This window comes from Drosophila santomea, chromosome 3R (genome assembly GCF_016746245.2).
Source record: "Drosophila santomea strain STO CAGO 1482 chromosome 3R, Prin_Dsan_1.1, whole genome shotgun sequence".
Lineage (NCBI taxonomy): Eukaryota > Metazoa > Arthropoda > Insecta > Diptera > Drosophilidae > Drosophila > Drosophila santomea.
The window spans coordinates 15469760-15493709 of NC_053019.2; the positions used below are offsets into that span (position 1 = coordinate 15469760).

At 43.2% G+C, this 23950-nt stretch overlaps 4 protein-coding genes across 5 annotated transcripts; 2 read left to right on the forward strand and 2 right to left on the reverse strand.

Moving 5' to 3' along the window:
* Nucleotides 1–10591: 10591 nt before the first annotated feature.
* On the forward strand, nucleotides 10592–16658 carry LOC120450995 (glycogen [starch] synthase). Of its 2 annotated transcripts, none has more exons than XM_039634305.2 (5): nucleotides 10592–10740; nucleotides 13144–14117; nucleotides 14610–15477; nucleotides 15595–15730; nucleotides 16222–16658. In XM_039634305.2, exons 2-5 carry the CDS (start codon nucleotides 13144–13146, stop codon nucleotides 16311–16313), a joined length of 2070 nt encoding a protein of 689 aa, XP_039490239.1. In that variant the 5' UTR covers nucleotides 10592–10740; the 3' UTR covers nucleotides 16314–16658. The 2 variants fall into 2 exon arrangements, with proteins under 2 accessions (XP_039490239.1, XP_039490238.1); XM_039634304.2 differs by lacking the exon at nucleotides 10592–10740 and adding an exon at nucleotides 12907–13064.
* A 134-nt stretch (nucleotides 16659–16792) lies between these two features.
* LOC120450997 lies at nucleotides 16793–18485 on the reverse strand. Its single transcript, XM_039634306.1, has 2 exons — nucleotides 18406–18485; nucleotides 16793–18193 (listed from the first exon to the last, which is right to left on the reverse strand). The coding sequence occupies exons 1-2, from the start codon at nucleotides 18418–18420 to the stop codon at nucleotides 16970–16972; spliced, it is 1239 nt and encodes a 412-aa protein (XP_039490240.1). The 5' UTR covers nucleotides 18421–18485; the 3' UTR covers nucleotides 16793–16969.
* Nucleotides 18486–18996: 511 nt separating this feature from the next.
* LOC120453984 (mucin-2) lies at nucleotides 18997–21060 on the reverse strand. Its single transcript, XM_039638939.1, has 3 exons — nucleotides 20949–21060; nucleotides 19350–20888; nucleotides 18997–19283 (listed from the first exon to the last, which is right to left on the reverse strand). The coding sequence occupies exons 1-3, from the start codon at nucleotides 21058–21060 to the stop codon at nucleotides 19108–19110; spliced, it is 1827 nt and encodes a 608-aa protein (XP_039494873.1). The 3' UTR covers nucleotides 18997–19107.
* A 201-nt stretch (nucleotides 21061–21261) lies between these two features.
* LOC120451793 (mucin-2) lies at nucleotides 21262–23720 on the forward strand. Its single transcript, XM_039635746.1, has 6 exons — nucleotides 21262–21411; nucleotides 21475–21544; nucleotides 22115–22174; nucleotides 22267–22345; nucleotides 22448–23391; nucleotides 23476–23720. Exons 1-6 carry the CDS (start codon nucleotides 21328–21330, stop codon nucleotides 23667–23669), a joined length of 1431 nt encoding a protein of 476 aa, XP_039491680.1. The 5' UTR covers nucleotides 21262–21327; the 3' UTR covers nucleotides 23670–23720.
* The last annotated feature ends 230 nt before the right edge of the window (nucleotides 23721–23950 follow it).

Here is a 23950-nt window from a genome sequence, read left to right on the forward strand (position 1 = left end):
GTTTCTCTGGTCGCTTTGCGGTTCCTATTTGGCATTGCTTATATTTATTTGCTTGGCTACTGAATAAAATTTAATTTTCTATGCCTTTAAGAAGAGCGCCGTTTTCTGTGGCTATTAAGTTAGAATACTTTGTTTTCCGACTCTGTGATAAGTCAACATCCAGCATTATTTCAGGACTACTTATAATCTTTTTCTCATATTTTTATACCCGTTACTCGTAGAGTAAAAGGGTATACTAGATTCGTTGAAAAGTATGTAACAGGCAGAAGGAAACGTTTCCGACCATATAAAGTATATATATTCTTGATCAGGATCAATAGCCGAGTCGATTTGGCCATGTCCGTCTGTCCGTCCGTCTGTCCGTCTGTCCGTCTGTCCGTCCGTCTGTCCGTCTGTCTGTCCGTATGAACGTCGAGATCTCAGGAACTACAAAAGCTAGAAAGTTGAGATTAAGCATACAGACTCCAGGGACATAGACGCAGCGCAAGTTTGTCGAATCATGCTGCCACGCCCACTCTAACGCCCACAAACCGCCCAAAACTGCCACGCCCACACTTTTGAAAAATGTTTTGATATTTTTTCATTTTTGTATTGGTGTTGTAAATTTCTATCGATTTGTCAAAAAAAATTTTGCCACGCCCACTCTAACGCCCACAAACCGCCCAAAGCTGCCACGCCCACACTTTTGAAAAATGTTTTGATATTTTTTCATTTTTGTATTAGTCTTCCAAATTTCTATCGATTTGCCAAAGAACTTTTTGCCACGCCCACTCTAACGCCCACAAACCTGCACTTCTACTAGCTGAGTAACGGGTATCAGATAGTCGGGGAACTCGACTATAGCGTTCTCTCTTGTTTCTCTTTGGAAACCTGAATGCGGCGCAAATTCATGGCCTCGTAATTACTCCGAGGGAAGCGTCGCCTTCGTCCGCATATTTAAATTTGCCCCGCTAATTATTCATAATTGAAATAAGTCAACTGCTTAAAATTTCACAAAAAGTTTCGCCCACCTAGGGGAGTTTGTATTTGCTTGTGTTGTGTGTGTTTATGGCGGGGTTATTTTTCACGTCACAAGGACGTAGCTACGGGCATAATACGGTTAACAAGCGGCGGGTTAACTTTTCGGCTTATCATAAATTATTCTCGACGGCTCCGAGCGGAAGTCAAGTTTCCTTGCCCCGTGCCAGCGTTTTTCTTGTGATGTGGCAGGCACGCATCTTCATTAAAAACACACACGATGGAAATTAATGAGCGCCAAACGTGGCTCCGCAGCCCCCTGACTCATTTCACTACCCCTAGTTACTCATCAGATTGGCAATAAACGGCGTGCCGACACGTGAGACAAATGCACATGAGTTTAGAGGCCCTTTTAATGGGCCTCCTGGCGGGCGGTTGGCTAAATGGAGGGCGGACTAGCTATTAACCTGACAGACACAGACACAGTCACAGACAGAGACAGAGACAGAGCGACAGGATGTTTGTCCTTGGCTGAAATCAAATTAGCGCTTAGGCGGCAACTCGGGCCAACGCTGCGTATACGCTATTCAATTGCGGCACACTCTGCGTATGCAAAATGCCCGTGCAGCTAATAATTTTGTTTTGTCGCTTCGCCCACTGCAGAGAAACTTTTAATGGGATTTCCTCTACAGCATCCCCTTTGCTTTCTCAAAGTTGACCAAGTTTTGCTTTAACTCTTTCAAGTCGGCCGCCTTTTCCCACTGCCAGAACTTTTCACTTTCCACGCTCTTTCCTGTTTACCTTGGCCAATTAAAGCGAGGGATGTAGGGCGAGAAGTTTTAAGTGCTAATTTGTGTCATCAGTGAAAATCCGAATTTAGTGGGTTGTTTTTAAAATGGTGAGGAGTGTGTTAAATTTGTTACTATTATGATACAAAGCAATGTTTCATCTATTTCTTTGACTTTATAGAAACTTCGAAGAGTTCACTCGCAACGCACTGCAATCTGAATCTAAGTTAGTTTTCATTTTTATAATGAGATATTTGCTCTTTTAGTTCAGTTCTCCTTCTATTCCAACTTTATCCATTACCTTGGACTAATCATTGAGCAAACTTTACTGGTCATAGTGCAGTGATCTATCTATATTCAATCTCATCCCTCTGCAGATTGACTTTAGTTTCCATCAAGTTCCCAAGCTGCTGTAGTGTCAATCCAATCTCAGTCTTGGCAAACTCGTACCCCGGCATAAGGCCACAACTTGCATATTCACGGACTTCATTTCCGTTTTCCATTACAGAGGGAAAAATTTCATTTTCTGCCGCGCTGATTGGTTCGGCGAACGGGCCTCGGCATTGCCACTTTTCCCATTTCCCTCCTCACTTTTCTGGTTAACAGGTGCACACGGGGAAAGTGGAAAAACAGAGGCATACTGCGGTGAGTGAGAATGGTGATGGTGGAAATGGTGGCCACCAGGTGAAAATGCGTGTATTTCGGCAGCTTGCTGAGTGTTTCGCTTTGGCTGCTCACGATTGTTGCCTCGGCAACCTGGTCCCCATCAGATTCCTTACTTTATCCCTCGTTGATTGCCTTTTAATTAGTTGGAAGCTGATTATGCAAATCTTGCCACAACAAGTGCCATAAACAGCATATAACCCAGTGATATATGGCATCGATTTAGCGAGGTTTCTGCCCTGCAGACAAGTTTGAAAAGTTTTATGGCCCTGCCACGTCTGGCCTTAATAGCTAATGCTACAGTTAAGCCTTGAAATCTATTGTTTTACATGTGAGAGCCCCTTAAGAAATATGATATTTGTATTAAAATATAATTCATATAATTCTTTAAATAAATACCTTTGAAGATTGAAATAAAGTAATAAATGAAGGCTTATACAGTACCCTAACAAAGATTGCCTTAAAGCCAGTTTTAATCCACTGACAGCGGTGTAAACTGTAGTTGCTTAAGATTCCTGCAACCGCTCTCATTCCCCGTGTCTCTTGATTTATGTATATTTAATAATTCAGACTTTATCTCACCGAGCAGCAGACACTTCCTCCAGAGCCCGGCCAGAACTCACTTACTCATGTGGCTGAGCATAAAAGTTCAGTATTCCGTATTCCGCTTGGCCGCCTACTGGCTGAGAAAGAGACAGACATACAGACATAGTGGCCCGAGAAAGAGATGGCAAGGGAGTGCGAAAGGAAATATCACTTACAGACATAAAAATGCAAATTACAATGAGATATGCTGCAGTCCAGATGGGAAAGCCAGACGGAAAAAGCGAGGAAAACTTTAACACGAGGTTGGCCTAAAGCCGAAATCAAGAATGAATTACTGAAGGCCATCTTTTTATTCCGGCCAGATTATTAGCCATAGCTTTGGGGAATCGGAGCGGTTCAATGGAATGGTATGGGACAGCAGCCAAAGTTTCTGAAATGGTTTTGGCCAAACTTGCTCACAGATTTCCTTTTCTGATTTTGCGCTTTTTGGCGCACATTAGGAACACGTGCGCCATGTGATTTATTCGGCGGGTGTTCAAATATTTGAATAATTACAGCAGTGCTTGGAATCTATGTCCCTGAAGATCTGCGAAGACGAATTGTTTCTATAAAACTCTAAAACTCAATAAAAATGCAAGCAATATTGAGGCACCGAAGCTTGACCTTATGAAAATAAATGAAATTTGAAATACAGTTCGATTTCCTGAAATGCTTTCACCTTCGAATAATAACAGGAGGCATTTTTCAATAACAAATTGTTTTCATTCAGCTGCTGTCAATCAAGAAGTGTCGAAAACATTTCAATAAGCCAAGTTCGTGTCACCTGTTGCCGCAAGGTGAGATTGAGTGGCCATGTCAGCAGTTTAACAGTTCACTGAGCACACACGTAACAACCGAGAGGGACGGGTAGAGACAACCAGAGAGAGATGGCTATATGGCTATAGGAAAAAGGACCATCTCAAGTGTCAAATGTGCTGAACTAGAAAAGTTCCAATAAAGATGAAAACAGAATGGGAGGCGATTCGAAATTGAATTTGCCTGAGGAGCATTTTCCCGGCTCACATTTAGGCCCACAATCTGCGCTTGTGTGTGTGGTTGTGTGTGCGTGTGTGCGTGTGTGTGTTGAGGCCAAGGCTGTTAAATTTTAACGTCCTTGCCTTCTGGCAATTTGCATGCCTGTGGTTAAAGTGCTTATCATTATAATCAACACCGGGGAAACAGAATTCATGCAACTGGAAGTCGAACTGTTTTATACACTTTCCTAAAAGAGTAAAGCGCGATTTGTCAGAGAGAAATAAGATATTATTTGGTTTATAAAATTTTGTTGGATGCATAAATAGTTAAAAAGGGATTTCAAATGTATAGATTTTACTGTAGGATATCATTTACTTCCAAAACTGTAATAAGGCCTTACAATTGCATATTTTCTGGACGGCAAATACTTTTCTCAAATTTTCCATTAAACTTATTTACATGCTAAAAATGCCGCAAAAACTGCCTAATAATTTTTAATCACGAATCAAGGGAGGGAATTTCAGATTTCATTGTTATGAGTATTGTTGATGTGACAAGCTCATTTTACGTTTATTAACTTGACGAGCAACAAGGAGGTGTATTCACGATTGTGTAAGCCCCTTTTGGCACCAAAAATATATTTTCGGTTTATTTTTGGTCGGCCAGCGTGACTGATAAAAGTGAAGCTCGATTACTGGTAGCTGCCTACCAGTCGTGATGGCCAATTTCACGCGCCCAAAGTTCTAATATAGATATAATTATATTTAGCACCCACTATTTTTGTGTCGACTTCATTTCCTGTGTTTGCTTGCCACTTGACGATTTGTTTATATTCTACAGCTTGATCGGACTAATCGCATTGCTACTGATAAGCTGCGATGGGCATCAACTATTGACACTCGATAAAAGTTTGTGGCTATATTTAGCGCACGTGTTCCCATAGTTTCAATAAAATCATATCTAAATGTGCTAGAAAACTGTTGGTATTATCGTTCATTAGCATAAACTTAAGTGGAGTTTTATGTATGGAGCACCAAACATATTTAGTACATTAATCATGCTACGCCTTTTCAATTTATACTTTCTTTTCCATAACTCAGGGGGATTATCCGCACTTCCGCCCTTCAGACAGTCACCAAAATCATATATATGTGTGGGGATATGTGTATAAGCCCATGGTCGAGAGCCCCCAACTGACAGCACATTCATCAGGATATTTTGCCTGCCTCTGCGCAATCCCTTTGGTCCTGTGTCACGCCTTTTTCCAAATCGCATAAAACTTTCACGCCATTTTCTATTTGTTTTCATTTCCTTGCCCCCTTTCAGTTTCAGTTTGTGCCCTTTTCATTTTGCTTTGTTTGTTGCGGCTTTTGGCAAATTCCGACGTCTCATCGCGCCTTCAGTGGGCGAAATCCTGGCAAAAAAATCAGCAACGGAAAAACAATAAAAATTGGAAAGACTTTTCTCGCACCGAAACTCATTTGCATAGAATTTAGCTGGGCTAAACCAGAATGAAACTTCCCCCATGCAAACGTCTTGAATGATTTCCCTTTTAAAGCACATTTGACTCTGGCCTTGTTTCATTCCTTTATTTTATGATTTTTTGATGCGCTACATAAAACTATTTATGAAATGCCGTTCAAGAAGTTTCTTTTTTCCTTCTGACGTATATGCCACATATGCGATTTTTTGGGGCTGCACTTTGCTCTGACCATCTCTTATGTTTTATGGCTAGGAATTTGTTTTTATGGCACTTCCTGCGCCATGACGCTGAATGGCTCTGAATGCACAAGTCGAATCCGCCGCCTCGTAAACATTAAAGTTCCAAAAAAAAAAAGCAATCGAAAAAAAAGCAGAACGTTAATGCTGTGGAATGGAATGCTTTCAGCGCCATTTGGAATAAATCAATAGGGGAGCTGATAAATCACAGTTCCGCTCATTGATTAGCTAACGATGTGCCAGTAATTTCTTGTTGGGCGGCAAAAATCTTCAAAACATTCAATTAGCTTGGCTTAAGTATTTATTAAGGATAACACAGAAGAGGCAACATGAATTTTAGATTTTTGTGTATTTTGTATTGGTACATCATATTATGCTATCTTAAAACCCACTTTGTGTTTCAAACTTTGAAGTTATGCCATTCTTGCGTTGCCCCAGTGTTCCATTTTCATTATTTATTCTAAGTAAATCAAGTTAATTTTAGCTTACCAAACGTTGCTAAGTTCCTTATACTTTTGCAGGCTTTCTGAGTTTGCTAAATATTTAATGTGGCACGTTTCTTAAATTTCACTTTGCCGCCTCGCGAGTCGCGTCTTCACATTACACGCACATATACATGCATATTTTATGTGTCCCTATGCTATTATTTTTTTTCGTTTTTTATTTACGACATTTAATTTTATATTTATGTACTTCGATTTTCATTACACGATCCGGATTTGCGGCCCGCTTAACCTGCTCAAGAAAACAAGAGAAAATAGAATGTCGGAATGAACAGGGCATACTCGTACATATTGTACGAGGATTATGGGTCCGCGTTGCTCATATAATTCGGTTTTATTTGATTTGATTTCATTTTTTGCTGCGTGTTTTTATTTCCGTTTGGTTTTAGCGGGATTCCAACGTCTGCGGGCGGCAATTCCTCAGATTTGAAGGCGTGACAACCAAATTATTGCCGAGATAAATGAATCTCGGCTCATCATATAAAGCGATTCAGGTTGCGTTACTTGAATGCGGAAAACTCCTAAGAGCTCTTCAATTAAATTGCCTGAAAATTTGCTGCTGCTCTCAGCATAACTTGAGTGAACTGTGCCTTTCCTTTACTTTTCTCGCACACTTTGCAGCGCATCTTTGCTGTAGGCAAAAACCGCCTTTGTCTTTCCACACAGCTGTTGAAATACCCTAACATTTTAAAAAAGACTAAGAAAAAGTGAGTTTTGTTTAAATGTATTATAAAAAAACGTTCAAATATAAGTTTAAATTTAAAGAAATAAATAATATATTAATAAAAACAAATATATTTGCCACAAAACCAATTTGTTAATAATTTCTTTAAAACTGCAATTAAAACAACCCATGGCCAGGGAGTATAAAACGCCTATGCCTCGACTGACTGCTGAGTTATTGTCTTTGAAATTTGGGGTATTTCCGTAAGAGCTGGGAGCTCCTTTGCTGCTGTGTAGCGATGTTCGCTTAAATTAATTACGCAATTTAACTGGTTTTGCCTACAAATCGCATTATAAAGTGGTTTTTGATGTTGCCCCTTAGAGAATTTAACTGCGGCAGGTGCAACGGGGCCAGAGTTGTGCCACCGCTTGAATTGGCCTACTGGGCGTATGCTTAATATTGAAGCAAGGCGCTTAAAAAACACATTAATTAAAGCTGTGTAAAGTGCGTAGGGGAATTATTAACATCATTAATTATTGTCAGAGATTTGGAAAATGTTATTTTGCTGGTTTTTTGTTAACTTATAAATCTTTGTTTCTACTTCGTGGGCTTATTTGTATTTTCAATTTAATAGTGTTATGAGCACATGAATCTGTTTTAGTTTCTTGACATTATTTAGTTATTCATTTAACAAATGGTTACCAATTTAAATCGTGCCTTTGTTTTCGTGTTTTTCGGATATTCGATATTTCAATAATTATTGACTTCCTAATTTTTCAGAATGATCACTATTTCGAAGCTCAGTTGAGAAGCGCGAGGACAACCGATTGCCGCCAGTGGCGAATAGTTAATGACAGGTTTGTCCCTTGTCCTGGAGATAGTTGGGCCATAGTATTTGCGACTAATTGCCACTCGCTGGTGAGTTATTAAAAAGCCAACAACTGACAACGACAACGACAACGACAACGACAACTACAACGGAACGCACTTTGAATATTTTCCGAGCACACGAAGGATGTGCGCTCGGAGTTCAGGACACGCAGCTCGGAGCCCAACAAAACCGCACGCAACGTGCAACAGCCGCCAACTGATGGGCTTCATGTTCATCTGCCATTGCCAGGCAGTCACCCACACAAATACCCCCAAACACAGCCACACACACACACCGTTACGCACTCACACAGATACGCGGCGTTTGTTGATAACAGTTTTCGAATTTCGAATTCGCGTCGTCAGCTGCTGTGGCTTCTGTTTTTGCTGCTCCCGCTGCTGTGGCGCCTTTTTTGTGTACAAACACTGTCAGCATCCTCCGGCTAGCGCCACCCACAGCAGGCGCCACCCAACAGCACCACCCACCAGCACAACCACGTTCACCATGTTGCACGTTCGGTATGTGTAAACGCATGCGCCGCGCAGTAGGCAACACTTTTTACACAGTATTCATGCGATTAGAACGAATGCTCTATGTAATGCACATACCTTTACACAGTTGTTATATATAAGTTTTGGAAAATATAATATTATTATTTTTCAAAATATATGATAACTAATTTGTCGGTAATATTATTTTCTAGGAGTTTCAATGATATCAGAGCTGTGTATCGCTGATGATGAATATGTTCTTCAACTAAAATAAAGTGTTTTCTTAGGATCTTATGTGGTACGTAAATGAATGTAATGAGTATCCTTTGGTTGGGATCATAAGCCATCACTAATTTCCAGCTGTCTTGACTTCTTGTGCCGCATAAGCGCAATCAACGCAACCTCGACTTTTTTGGGAAGCTTCTTTCGTTGTTATCTTTATTGTCCTGCAATATTTCGACAGCGGGTGTTTCGGCTGTGGGCGACTTGGTAGCGGGTGTCATGACATAAATTAGTCACATTTCAGTGTTGGACGTCCCTTAACCTTAAGTCGGTTAAGTTGGGCTCCCACCCAGTGACTTATTCCAGAGCCGAGTGACTGGAGTTCACGTGCCTAGCCATGGTCACTAATGAATTATGGCCAACTTTTTAATTAAGCTCTTTATGGCGTGGTCAAGGCGTTTGGCCTCGATAATTCCCGTTTATTTTCGAATTCCCGTGCCATATCGTTTTTTTTTGTTGATGATAGTGGCAGTTAAGTCTGAATTATGATAAGCTTAGGCGTCTTTAAATTTACTATATAGATACACAAATAGATTACACAAGTACTGGCAGCAATTCAAAAACATTTGCTTAATTAAAAATGCACAGCGCACATTTATTTATTTGGGCAAGGAGCCAACATGTAGCATTGTCCTTGACCCTCGAATATTCCGAAAAATGTTCGTATTCCCTGGCCACAGAGATAAGGCAGTCATGAGTGTGACCATTACGACGGTGAAGTGTAAGTGTGTAAATGTGAGTCCTGGTGACGATTGTCGCTGCAGGAAATTGCAAAACTAACTAAAATCGGAGGAATCGGAGGAAGAGGGCCAAAATGAGAGGGTGAAACAAGTGAGCCAAATGCAATCCGAAATAATTTATAGTGAAATGGCAAGGATATGTCATAAACATAAAAGTCGGCGCTTTTCACATTGTCCTTGTGCCTTTGTGTCTGTTATCAATGGTTGTTTATGAAGGACACAAAGAGCAAGTCGCTTCAAAGACATTGAAAGCAGACGAGTGGTCTGTGAGGAGTGTGAGGCAGGGCGCGAATAATAATATTAATGTCCTTTGACCTTGTGAACCGTCGAGAAAGTCAATGGATGCTACAGCGCCACCTGGCGACAAAGTAATTCAACATTAATAAAACTTATTTTTGAATTTTCTCCATGCAAAGGAACTCTTTCTTGCAGAAAAGAATGCATAAATGATATTGAAATATTTGCGGTTACTCAATTGACCCAGTTATCCTGCTCCATCCCTCTCTTTCTATTCGTAAATGATTGCCTGTTCTTCACACTTTTCAATTAATAAACATAAAACGCAAGCTCGAAATGAAGGAATGGAAATTGAAAGGCGACAGGAAAGTTGCGTGTCCATCTTCCAGTTTTAATTGAGGTTAAGTGAGCGGACATTAAATTGTTTATAGAGCAAGGTTACGACAAACTGTTCAAATTTCTGTGAAATATGGTTTTTTATGGGAAAACTGAAGAAAATTCAAGGTGAGCTCTGACGGTGGACAGTTTAAGGATTTGGATCAAGGTAAGATGGCAGCTAAAAGCAAATATGGGATTGAAATGTGCAAAACAAAAATAGAATAAAACTTATTTTAGGCAAAACGTATGAAATGAATCATATTATTTTATTAAGATTTTACTTGTGTTCTGGTACTAAAATATGTAACAGAGAATGGCATTAGTATTTTTGTTTCTTAAAAAAAGCGCAAAATTGTTCGGATGTGATTGTATTGATGGATGATCATAATATACTTCAGAATGAATGTTCTAGACTAGCGCAACTTTGAAATTCCCGCCCTATGGCGAAGTACAAACTTTTTTTATACAGCTGGCAATGCTGCTTGCGTTACTTGCTTACGTTATTTGAATACAAACAAAATGGGCGCTCGTTTTTGAAAAGTGTGCTTAATGTAAGCTGAAAGCTCGACAAAATTGTGAATCGAATTACATATTTGGCTATTCAAGTACATTAAATGCCTACGTACGTGCTTGCTAATATTTGAATTTTGAGAGGAATATTTTGCCGCTCTTCGTACGGTCACTTTATTCCTACAATATTTACCTGGCCGCTCTCTCTTCTTCTCCTCGTGCTCTCTCCGCATTTCTCTCTGCGCAAACTCCCACTCGGCATTGCAACAACAAAAACAAGAACTCTCCCGGGTGCCCATGGATTTTCTTTTTGTTTTCGAATTCTTTTTCAGTTATTCGTTTTGTTTCGTGTGGCCAACAACAGCGACGGCTCTAAGGTGATTTTATTTCCGAGATCGGGGGACTATATAATTCGTAGACGTGCGCGTGCCAAACTTAAAGTTATTTCCATACACCAATTGATGCACATTCAAGCAAACAGCGTTATCAGCGGGATTTTGTTGCATTTTGCAATTGGCGCCAAGCGGATGCTGTGGAAACATACGTTATCAGATTTTTCGCACTACCTGCTGGAAAAGTGATAAACGCGAAACATAAACAAAAAGCGTTGATAAGCGTTATTAGCGTTATCAATGCGCCGGCCGCATGAAAATACAAATTCCTGGCGTCCTCTCTCCCACTCTCTCCCCCTCTCTTTTGCCCACCTCAGAGTGCAGCAAAAACAAAATTATCAAGTTTTTAAACTTGTTGAGCGGGTTGAATACGGCAACAACAATTTCAAAAACAACAAAAATATGAACAAAACAATAACAAAAAGGGGCGCAAGAAGCAAACTATACCAATAATGGTGAACAATTTTTAATGCTCTCCCTCTCTCAGCAGCACGCCACTGACCTTTATTTGACTTTTAGCTGGCAATGAAAAAATATCTCTGCCTGCCACAAACATACAAACAAACACACACGTACACTTGAGGTTTCTCAGCTGCTTGCCGTTGCTGTTGTTGTTCTTGCTGTCGTTTTTGTTGTTGTTGTTGCTCTTTTTGGAGTTGCGTTGCAGCAGCGCGTGTGTGCGGGTGCGAGCGGGAAAGAAAATTTGAGCCTTAATTTTCACCTCTTTCTCCGCAATAGAAAAACCAAATTATCAAGTGCAAGAAGTCGACAATTGTTCATCTGTTAGTAGTCGTGCCAAGAGGTTTTCCTCACTTTTACTTTTTCTCGCATTCTTTCGTTAATTGCTTTCAAACATAATTCTGAGTGAGAAGTGTGTGGTGCGAAGGAGACAAGTGCAATCGAGTGACAGCCAAAGAGATCTCTTCATACGGATACAACGCCCTCTAGCGCCGGATAAAGTGGATAGAGTCCTGAAAAAAGTGTTACAATACAAAGATATTCCAATTCTTCTCCACTCATATCCTGAGTTATCGTTTGAATATATGTATATTTGATAATATTAATATATATTTACGACAGTACAAAGGTAGTCCTAATAAATAAGGGTGTAATGCGATGGCCAAAGAGCGAATTTCCCAGATTTACACAACTTTATTCAAATCCTGATAAATGATATCCGATTAATACAGAGCCGGCGTGGAGAAAGTTAAGGCTAGAGATTAAGGCCCGTATTTTGTTATATCAACGCAGATAAGATATTTAGTATCTTAAATGATTTTATTGCCTCGAGTTTCGTTGCCAATTGATATTTATGGTTTCTTCGTTTGCCAAGGTCATTCTGGACAATATTCAATTAACAGTGTAACAGCACCTTATGACATCAACTTTTAAAAGATGAATAAACCTGAACATAAATATTTTGGAAAACTGAATAAGTAGAAGACAAATTTTGAGTCGTCAGTACTAAATGCGAATCTGACGGCTTTGGCATTTTTCCTCTCAATTTGTGACGTTGACAATTGGACCATTTGCCAAATTTTCATGAATACATATAGAGCGGGAAATTGGCAAACTCATCTTTGCTCACCAATGAGGCTGAACATTTCCGACATCCGACATCCAAAAATAGACCTTTGCCTTATGGACGCCTCATATATAGCTATAGAATTATGGCACGTACATAAATGACCGACTGTCAGGGACATGGGCGATGTCACATAGCAGCGCTTATCAGCCCATAAACTGCAGCGATGCAACTGCACTCGCCTGATAGCGGATCGATCGCACCTCGCTGCGTGGTGATGCAACAAATGCCGGCGTGTGATGACAATGAATACCAATACCAATACCAACAGCGCCAACATCAAGCGCGGTCGCTGCACTGCGAGAAATGGGGCGTTTCTTAACTACATAGGTTTCAACTATTCACTTTTATTTTGACCGATGCCAAATTAAAAACGTATGAGTTTAATTGTTTGGACGTAACCAAGGCTAATTCCGTTTTCTCCTATGTAGTATTTTCTTTAAAGTATTTATTAAACTCATAGATGTATGTACGAAGTATAGGTTTTGGCTTAATGTAGGAGTGTAAAGCGATAAGGAATCGCTGCTTGTAATGTGGGTCAAGCCGGTGGCTAAATTTAGTTGACACTATCAGTCCGCATCGAGAGCCTCAGCGGAGAGGTTCAGCAACAGATCAGCGGCGCCTAGATTATAATAGCATCCCATTCCCCCAACATATCAAGAAAATGCGCAGACAGCAGTCCTACCGATTCGAGGACAATGAGTCCACCTCCTACGCCCTGAGGGTGGGGATTACCTTAAGCCAGCACGAGGAGCAGATTATACGAAAACTAATTGCATTTACTTCTCGTTCCCTCGTTCCAGATGAATCGTCGCTTTTCGAGAGTGGAGTCCGGGGCGGACCTGAAGGATTATTTCGATCGAGGTGACATCGCCTCCCGGGAGAATCGCTGGAACTTCGAGGTGGCATGGGAGGTGGCAAACAAGGTGGGCGGCATTTACACGGTGATCCGGTCGAAGGCCTATGTCTCCACCGAGGAGATGGGTGAGCAGCTGTGCATGATGGGTCCCTACAAGGAGCACTGTGCCCGCACCGAGATGGAGGAGATGGAATTCCCCAGGGGAAATCCCCTGCTGGATGCTGTCAACTCCTTGCGCTCGCGAGGCTATAAAATCCACACCGGACGTTGGCTGGTGGACGGAAATCCCCAACTGATCCTGTTTGATATTGGATCCGCGGCCTGGAAGTTGGATCAGTTCAAATCGGAGATGTGGGAGAAGTGCCATATTGGAATACCTCATTTGGATATCGAGACGAACGATGCCATCATCCTGGGCTTTATGATTGCCGAGTTCCTGGAGGAGTTCCGCAACTTTGCCGTAACTTATTCCCAAAACAACGAACTGAGTGCTCCGAGGATTGTCGCCCACTTCCACGAATGGCAAGCTGGCGTGGGTCTCATCGTCCTACGTACTCGTCTGGTGGAGATTGCCACTGTGTTCACCACCCATGCCACACTGTTGGGTCGCTACTTGTGCGCCGGCAACACCGATTTCTACAACAACTTGGACAAGTTCGCCGTGGACGAAGAGGCGGGCAAGCGACAGATCTACCATCGCTATTGCCTGGAGCGAGGTGCCACCCACTTGGCTCACGTGTTCACCACCGTCTCGGAGATTACGGGCTACGAGGCAGAGCATCTGCTCAAGCGCAAGCCGGACATCATCACGCCGAACGGATTGAACGTGAAGAAGTTCTCGGCCATCCACGAGTTCCAGAATTTGCATGCCGTTGCCAAGGAGAAGATCAACGAATTCGTGCGGGGTCATTTCTACGGGTGAGTACACCATGCCGAACTTCAAGTTACCAATTCTTCAGTCTCAGTTATCTGCATAAGACTGCAAGTAATTAGTTTTCGAGCTAATTGGCAATGACAGTCCACAGAATCTCAGCTCATTTTCCGGTACAGATGAGATTGTATTATCTGAAGGAACTGTTATGCGGAAATGTTTTCAATATTCTACACCCTTGAATAAAGGTTAATCGATAGAAACATGGCTCTATAATCTACGTACATGATTATATGATTTCATGTCTATAGTAATTTAATGTTAGCATGAAACTAAACGATTAAAAACAATAGGGATTATATTGATTTATTGATTAGGTGCATGTAAATTTTGGCGATAATCAATTAATGATCAAAGGTAATTATACTGCTGTTCTATGCTTTTATCTTAATATGACAAAATGATAAGTCAAGTTGTGTAGTAATTAATAATATTAGTAGTCGCTTTGTTAAATCGAAGTATATTCTCTATCGCTATAGCCACATTGACTTTGATTTGGATAAGACCTTGTACTTCTTTATCGCCGGTCGCTACGAGTTCGGAAATAAGGGAGCCGACATCTTCATCGAGGCACTGGCTCGCCTGAATGCGATGCTGAAGCACGAGAAGCCGGACACCACGGTGGTGGCCTTCCTCATCTTCCCCACCAAGACCAACAACTTCAACGTGGACTCGCTGCGAGGACATGCCGTGATCAAGCAGTTGCGCGATACGATCAACAATGTGCAACAGGCCGTGGGCAAGCGGATGTTCGACACCTGCCTGCAGGGCAACATCCCCAATGCCGATGATCTCCTCCAGAAGGATGACCTCGTCAAGATCAAGCGTTGCATGTTCGCCATGCAACGCGATTCGATGCCGCCTGTTACCACGCACAATGTGGCCGATGATTGGAACGATCCGGTGCTATCCTCGATCCGTCGTTGCCATCTGTTCAACTCGCGCCACGATCGCGTCAAGATGGTCTTCCATCCGGAGTTCCTCACATCTACAAACCCTCTGTTTGGAATCGACTACGAAGAGTTTGTCCGTGGCTGCCACTTGGGTGTCTTCCCCTCATACTACGAGCCCTGGGGCTACACTCCCGCCGAGTGTACGGTGATGGGAATTCCCAGCGTAACCACCAATCTGTCCGGTTTCGGCTGCTTCATGGAGGAGCACATCAGTGATCCCAAGTCCTACGGCATCTACATCGTGGATCGCCGCTATATCGGATTGGAAAACAGCGTTCAGCAGCTGTCCAGCTTCATGATGGAGTTCTCCAGGCTGAACCGGCGCCAGCGCATCATCCAGCGTAATCGCACGGAGCGGCTGAGCGATCTGCTGGACTGGCGCACCCTGGGCATTGTTAGTATTCATTGGGTTTATTTACATCCAAAGCCGCAGTAGCGTGCAAATATTATCAAATCAGTTTAAGTCTTTCTAAATCATATTATTGACCGATGACACAATTTTTATTTGCAGTACTACAGACAGGCCAGGGTTAAGGCCCTGCAGGCTGTTTACCCAGACTATGTGGATGAATTGTCCCTCTATGGATCGAAAAACAACTTGATCTTCTCGCGACCGCACAGCGAACCTCCCAGTCCGACTTCATCGCGTAAGTGGCAGGAAGAAGACGCAGATCGCTAGAAAAATATATATGTTTGATCCAAATGAACTCAACACACTCCAATGTAAATGCATTTTTAAATACTTTTGCTGTACTTGCGATCAACAAGATTTTAGTCGTTACCTAGTCTCGAATAAAGCAGCTGTTGGACATTCCACTTTGTACTTTTACGGTCCCCGTTAAGTAATAATAAACGTTTAAACGAATTCCCAGCCACTTGTTAAATTATGTTAAATAATGAAGTCCAAAAGCAGGCTGCGTGTTAATATTTGCATTGATGTTCGTGAGTGCAATTCTATTATATTTACTGATAAAGCTGTGAAAAAATGATTGAATACTTTTAGACAGCTAAAGTTTATAGCAAGCAAATAAAAATGCATAGACCTTGAAGGCGGAAACGAATATATTTACCTTATGAGCGACTATGCTGTTATTATAAGAAATAAAAATGCATTGTCTAATAAAATGTTTATCACCAGGCCACACCACACCAGCTCCATCGGTTCACGGTTCGGATGATGAGGACTCCGTGGACGAGGAGACCGAACTCAAGGAATTGGGCATCAAGTAGAATACTTCGCCAACGGAAGGCCCTTATAATTGTAGCGAACAAAGCAACTAAAATCAACAGACGCGCAATATTACCATAAGTTCCAGGAGTCTTGTTCCACCAATGTTCATCGAGAAGCCCGGAAGCCTTCGAAATTATCTACCTGCAATTGCAATGCCAGAACAAATGTTTTCACATCTAATCAAATTATTACATTATGTATGCCCAGATCGCAAGCGTAAGCATTCGAGCAGGACGAGTGCAGATTTTATTAAACGTTGTTTAGTCTATAAGGAGAACGAGGTCTCCCCGCCCTGTCACCCTGCTCCAAACCCTGCCTATCAAATAAATCGTTATTTAAAGAAATATTTTGAAGTATGTTAAATGCGTTGAAAACCTAATTATTATATACGATGTGAATGTATGTATGTTTGTAAGGCTGCCTTCAAAATAGAACTTCTTATCAATGCTTTGAAATCCAAAGAAGGGGATTCACTTAATTATGTATTAAGTTTGCAAAAGCACTTTTATTCGGTAAAACATGTACAGAAATGGTTAGTTTAGTAGTAGTAGTTACATGAAGAATTCTACGTTTTGGTTACTGAAAAATACTTATAGATGCTGAAGCAAAGGGCTTGCAGAAAATCTCAAGAGTTTGTGGCTTTATCTGACATCGATCATTGGTTTTTGCTATTGCGTTTGCTGTAAGCTGATCGCACAAAGTGGCGGCGGCTTTGACGGCGTCTTCTTCGCTGGACAGGAACGTTGTAGTCGTCCCAGTCCCCCTCATCGACTGGTGACTGTTCCAGATGTCCAGGTGACCCCTGCTGAGAGCTCTTGGAGTCCTCCGCGCCTAGGCATTTTTCGAGGTCGTCACATAAAATCCATCCATCACCGGAACCTGCGTGGGTCTCATCATTGGTGTCCACATTGGTTTCGTCCTTGTTTCCATAGTTATTGTTGTTTATGGCCGGGAAATTGTTAAAGGGTGGATATGCCACATAGGGATTGTACATCCAAGGCGGACTATACATGAGTGGAGCTCCGTATCCCTGGAAGCAGCCGGCACACTGAGCGGGCAGACCATTTTGCAGAACGTATCCGTAGGGATAATTGAGACACTGCTGGCAAGTAGAGCGTTTCACCCTCGCCGGCTGGCCGAAGTCTCCATTTTGGCCTGGATTTGGCTGGCAACTGAAGTAAGGCCAACTGTTGCCAAAGTATTGACAGGGTGCAGCTTCGGTGGACTTCCTCTGGTGGTTTCTCCTCCGACGGGGCACATATTCGAGGGTCTCGTGGCACTTGTCGGAGTCTTCGGCGTCGCATTGCACGACTCTCTTGGCCAACATAACTCGGGCCTGACACTTTTCGCCACAGACACGCTGTCGGTTTTTCTCTCTGCAGTCGCGACCACCCTGCTTCTCACATTCGCGATCCAAACGCACCACATAGCAGCAGGATCCCTTGTCAGTGTATCCCAGTCCGAAACGTCCTCCCACCTGCGAGACATTCTGCTGCACCTGCACATTGACCTCATTGCGATTCTGGATCTGGTGCTCGATTATATTGTTGATTTCATTGGTCAGCCGAATAATGTTGGTCGTATTAATAGGCGTCTGCGGAGGTGCCACAATGTCTGTGTCGTTTATGCCCTGAACCATCAGGGGCTTGTCGTACAGCTCCGGACACACAGGACACTCGTCCTCGCACTTCTGTTGGCCATCGCAAACGTTGATGCAATTGTCCCGGTTCGTCTGGCATTCCTCGTAGTCCCGGAGAGTGGGCTGCTCGTAGTTCTGGAGAGGAGTGTGTACCACTATTGTGTTGTTCTTAAGCTGATCCTCGGCGGTGGCGCCAAAGCTCAGCAGGTGGAGTAGCCCACAAACCACTAGAAGTTGCAGCTGCGAAAATGGTTAAGAACACAATTAGAGTATTTGAAAGAGTTTTTTTTCAGGAGCCAGGTCTTGTTTAAGCCAAACACACGACAAAAGGACTTCATCGCTGTATTTCAATATATGTATATACCATTTCTTGTACTCTTAATTTACTACTATCGCCAAATTTCATAACAATCACTGGGAGCAAAGCGTGATACCGGTAAATTATTACTCACCTTGGAATGTGGCATTATCGAGGGATTGATTGCCTCTTCGGTTTGCTGCGAGTTTGCTTCGGCGTCTGCTGTTGCGGAAAGTTGAGTGCTAAATGCAGTGGTTGGCACCACTTACCCACCTCGAACCCACCTTCGAAGATAAGTTTAGATAACACTATCAAGGAATTGATTGCTGGCAAAGCTTTCACTCAATTGCCCGCCAAATCACTCGCCATTTCATGGTTCACCTAGCTGCACCATAATTATAGGCCATGCGAACGATTATCAAACAGATTATTATGAGACTGATAAGGATTTCGCACTCCACCGCGCGTTGCCAACGTACTCAGCATATGGTAACTCCCTTTAGGACTTATTCCTATATCTACATAGATACAAGTACATCCGCATTCCACACACTTAAGCTCAGCATTGTGCTGTCTTGGCGCTCGGAATATTGGGTTATGACGCACTGCTTCATATCGATACTTTGCCCTATGGCGTCAAGTCATTAAACTATTATCTACAAAATAGTTTCAAGTCAAACGGAATTGTGCGAGGATTTGGGTGTCGAATGGGCTGATGTTTATGTGATTATAAAAAAGAATATTATTAGAAGTGGCATTTCTTTAATCATTTACTGGGAGTGCCTTAATTGCATAACGATAAGCATTTCTTGGAGGCATTCTTAAAATTCATTTACATAATTAGCCTTGTCGAGTGTTATGCGCTCGGAACCCATCCATCTTCCGGCCGGCAACCGATTTGACCAGCGTATTGGGAGCAGTATTGGGCCTGGTCATAGTAGGCGCAGTTGTGGGTGCTGCACTTGTAGGAGTAGCAGTACGAGGAGCAGGTCGAAAACTCACCCAACGCACAGCCACTGCAGTCGTAGAAGTCTAAAGTGGAGAACCAGAGGAAATTAGCTATTATGAGCAATCGAGCTATTTAGTATTGATACTCACTCTGAGGCTGCTGACATGCGCCATAGCTGGAGTCGCAGCCCTGAGCTGCCCAGTTGGGAGGGATGACCACCATCTGGTTGTTGGACTGCGTCCAGGTGGTAACTGCTGGCGGAGCGAGCACCACCTTGTTGGCACTGCAGAAGGAACCGCACTGCTGCTGGCTCCTGCTGAAGCACTTGTACCCCACCTGATCCACCTGGTTGGTGCAGACCCGAGGAGCGAATACTTTGCAGCAGGGCCCTGAAGGCGGCTGCGGCGCCAGCACTTCGTCCTGATCCTCTTCTTCCTCAGAGTCTGGTCCTGGGATTGCGATTGAGGCATTTACTTTGACGTTGTTAACATTGTTTGTGACCAGGTGGGGCAGAGCTCCAGGCAGTTGGTGAATAGTGTTCTCTATGTGGATGTTACCGAGCTCCAATGGCTGTGGTTTCGAGCACCGGATTCCCGTCCAAACATATCCGGCCGGACAGCGCGTCCGAATGCAGCGACCTTCGGAGTACAAGGCACCTTCTCCGCAGAAAAGTAGACGGCAGACTCCTTTCACCAAGATGGTTCCCTCTGGACATCGCATAATGGGAGCCGGTGGGGGTGGCGTAGTGTCTGGGATTGGGGTCGGAAGATGTGTGGTGGTGATTTGTGGTGGTGGTGCTGGATAGGGCGTTGGTTCTGGTTGAGGTGCTGGCGCTGGCTGTTCAGTAACACTTGGAGGAGTGGTTGTTGGTTGAGGTGTTGTGCTAGTATTGTAACTGGGAGTAACTGTAACTGGGTTTTCCGGAACCACTGTAGGATGTTGAGGAGTGTTGGGGCAACCGGGAGTACCAGGGAAAACCGGATCCACTATAGGATTTTGAGGAATGTTGGGGTAGCTTGGAGTACTAGGAACCACTGTGGGATATTGAGGAGTGTTGGGGCAACCGGGAGTACCAGGAACAACCGGAACCACTATAGGATTTTGAGGAGTGTTTGGACAGCCTGGAGTACTAGGAACCACTGTAGGATATTGAGGAGTGTTGGGGCAACCGGGAGTACCAGGAACAACCGGATCCACTATAGGATTTTGAGGAGTGTTGGGGTAGCTTGGAGTACTAGGAACGACTGTGGGATTTTGAGGAGTATTTGGACAGCCTGGAGTACTAGGAACCACTGTAGGATACTGAGGAGTGTTCGGGCAACCGGGAGTACCAGGAACAACCGGAACCACTATAGGATATTGCGGAGTATTGGGACAGCCTGGAGTACTAGGAACCACTGTAGGATTTTGAGGAGTACTTGGACAGCCTGGAGTACTAGGAACCACGGTAGGATTTTGGGGAGTGTTGGGGTAGCCTGGAGTACTAGGAACCACTGTGGGATTTTGAGGAGTATTGGTACAGCCTGGAGTACTAGGAACCAGGGGAGTGTTGGGGTAGCCTGGAGTACTTGGGACAACAGTAATCACTGCATTGGGAGGATTGCATACAATTCCCGTTTGACCCCCGCACTGGTAATTATACACGTTCACGTTAATGGGGTTGCAAGCGGCGTAGACATTCACCTGACCTGGAATTTCAAAGAGGTCATCAGTGGAATGGTGGATAACCGCTTCCAAGTCGAACTTACTGCTTGGGCAGGGATTTGGTATAGAACTGGTGATAGCCCTCGCTGGAAATAGTCCAAGGCAGATTAGCAGCAGCAGCCGCCGCAACCAGGTACACTCTTTGCGATCAGACATTCCGATTTGAACTGAGCCCGGCTCACCGATTACGGATCAGGAACAGCTGAAGCCGAAGCCGTAGCCCAAGCGACCTTCAATGTTATCTGGAGAAGGTTATCGCAGCGCCAGCAATTATGCTTCCCATTCAAAACCATCCCAGTGAGCTAATCGCCGGATCGGTTCGGCGCTTCGATTAGTCTCTTTTTAAGTGCGGAACGCGGTGCTTCGCGAATCTGTGTCTCAGATCCGGGAGATACACTCCTGAATATCAGGAACTTAAGCAGCATGCTTGCGAAATCATTGGGATGGGCTCTGGTCACCTGCCTGATCACCCTCGTATTCCGCAGAAATGCTCAAGCAGACAACTCGGTAATTGAATGTGGCCTAATGTGATGAGTGGTGCCTTTTCTTATGCAATTTATTTTCCCGTAGGATCCGACATGTCCGCCGGGATATCAATATATCAACGGCATGTGCTACAGCTCTTCCGTTTGTCCATCAGGTAAGAAATCTGACAAATCATTAATCGCGTTGTATTACAAATAAATATGTATACGAACTGGTGCCCAATTTAATCAGCAGCTCGTTATGACTACGAGTGTTACTGAAACTAATCAATGAAACTGAAAACATTGATAATTTTTAAAAGTAAACGAAAAACAATTTGTCAAACTATAGGGTGCTTTTTTTTAGAGGTGCACAACTTTAAATTGCAATGAAACTACGATGGATTATTCGATTGACATGAGTCTCATTTATCTGAAAGATAATCTTGTGGCATTATATTTTACATATGATTTCTGGCATCTGACTGTCACAGCTGGACGTCCAATTTTCCTTGACTTTTTCCAACATTGATCGAATTAACTGCTCTGATAGACGATGTCGTCTACGATAAAATGATAAATTGCCAAGCTGAACTGAGAAAAAATAACTTGACAGCCAACTAAAAGTTCTATACCTCGAAAAACAACTCCCTTTAGAATGCATCAACAGATTTATTATACAAATCTTTAAAGGTTTCTATTATGGTTCTATTATATACCCTTTCTGTTTTTTTTTTGCTCATTAGGATATCACTTGCAATTGGATGGATCGTGTCTTCCCCAGACAAACAAAAAGTGCCAGCCTGGTAATAAGCGTTAAGTTACCCCTGGTAGCTTAATAGAAACTTTTAAACCTTTTAATATTGAAATAACAATTTCGCTATATTGTTTTTTTTAGGCTACTTTCTAAACGTTGACGGTCTGTGCTATCTGACGAATCCTAAGCCGTGCCCGTTTGAATCCACTACAACTACCACATCAACCACAACAGAGCCCACTACAACTACAACGGAAGCGATCACTACAACAACTACAACAACAACGGAACCAACTACCACAACAACAACGGAACCAACTACTACTACAACAACCACAACAACAACAGAACCAACTACTACAACAACAACAACGGTACCAACTACCACAACAACAACGGAACCAACTACTACTACAACAACCACAACAACAACGGAACCAACTACTACTACAACAACCACAACAACAACGGAACCAACTACTACAACAACAACAACGGAACCAACTACTACTACAACCACTACAACAACAGAACCGACTACTACAACAACGGAACGAACTACTACAACAAAAACAACCACAACCCCTGAGCCCCCTCCGATTCCTCCTCCCGTCATTGCAGAGCTTACTCGCTGTCCGCCGGGATCGATTTTCTTCGACTCGCAGTGCAGGAAAATCGTCTGCTCGGAGGGTGAATATTACGCTGGGCGGTGCATTTCATCGGCGTGCCCAGCGGGAACCGTGTGGTACCAAAAACGCTGCCAGGAACCGGGTTATATCACGACTATCCTTGAGATTGGCAATGTGATCCACAATGAGCACAAGTACTCGGTGACCAGCGAAAACATAAATCGGGTGGAGTACATTACATCTGCACCATATGATCCCGATAAAGACAAGACCTACGGTTATAGTACACCCGCAAATGTCCCAGATAATATTGTGGCCCCACCAACAACCAGACGTCCCTGGATATATCCCAGTCTGAAGCCTACTACGGAGCAGTCTGTAATCGATGAAGTATTTCCGGGCCGTAACCCTCCACCGGAATGCTGTTTCGTGAAGAGCCCCCGCATCTGCATCAACTACGCCCCCAATTGGGTGTGCTCCAGCCGGGAAAAGAAGTTCTGCGATGCCAGAGTCTGTAAGGCCCCAGTAGTGTATCTCAAGCCACCGAAGATCGTATATGACGAGAACCAGAAGCGGGTAGTCATGCCGCCCAATCCGCCTCTTATGGCATGCAGTACGCCGGATTGCAAGGAGAGCGGTGAGCCTTTAATCCCATGTGGGATTATAAGAAGACTTTAATTTGGTTTTAAATCATTAATAATACTCTTTTGCGTTTCCCCAGACGCTTTGGATTGTTCTGGCTGCAAGGATCATCAGCGGGACAAGTGCTCACCGGGCTGCTACAGCTACTACTGCCCCAATGGAAGCTGCACCTTCATGAATACCGAGGACTTTTGTGCTACTTATCCTGGCGAATTTGGCTGCAATGCGAGGGACGGCTGTATCTGGGATTGGTGCAATAAGAAGTGCTACTAGCTGAATTAAATCGTACTTTTTTCTATCTAAATAAACAAAGTTGAACTTTCGAGATAATACGTCACAACTATTGCTTGTAGACATGTCCGATAATACCCGTTTCGAATTTAAATTTCGATAAATAGCTAGTACACACTCCCAATTTAGCAAATGCACACACCCTGAACAGACTACTGTCAACTGACCAGCTCACGCTCTCTCTTGTGTTGCTCTCTTCCATTTGATAACAGGTATGCTATGCCGATAAGTCGATAACAACTGGGGGCTGCTCCAGCTGTTGT

Coding starts and splice junctions, on each gene's coding strand:
- LOC120450995 (XM_039634304.2), top strand. CDS start 13,005: ATGCGCAGACAGCAGTCCTACCGATTCGAGGACAATGAGTCCACCTCC. Junction 13,065..13,143: donor CCACCTCCTACGCCCTGAGG/GTGGGGATTACC, acceptor CCCTCGTTCCAG/ATGAATCGTCGCTTTTCGAG. Junction 15,478..15,594: donor ACTGGCGCACCCTGGGCATT/GTTAGTATTCAT, acceptor TTTTATTTGCAG/TACTACAGACAGGCCAGGGT.
- LOC120453984 (XM_039638939.1), bottom strand. CDS start 21,060: ATGTCTGATCGCAAAGAGTGTACCTGGTTGCGGCGGCTGCTGCTGCTA. Junction 20,889..20,948: donor ACCAAATCCCTGCCCAAGCA/GTAAGTTCGACT, acceptor TTGAAATTCCAG/GTCAGGTGAATGTCTACGCC. Junction 19,284..19,349: donor CGCATGTCAGCAGCCTCAGA/GTGAGTATCAAT, acceptor TCTCCACTTTAG/ACTTCTACGACTGCAGTGGC.
- LOC120451793 (XM_039635746.1), top strand. CDS start 21,328: ATGCTTGCGAAATCATTGGGATGGGCTCTGGTCACCTGCCTGATCACC. Junction 21,545..22,114: donor CTCTTCCGTTTGTCCATCAG/GTAAGAAATCTG, acceptor TTTGCTCATTAG/GATATCACTTGCAATTGGAT. Junction 22,346..22,447: donor GAATCCACTACAACTACCAC/ATCAACCACAAC, acceptor GGAACCAACTAC/TACTACAACAACCACAACAA.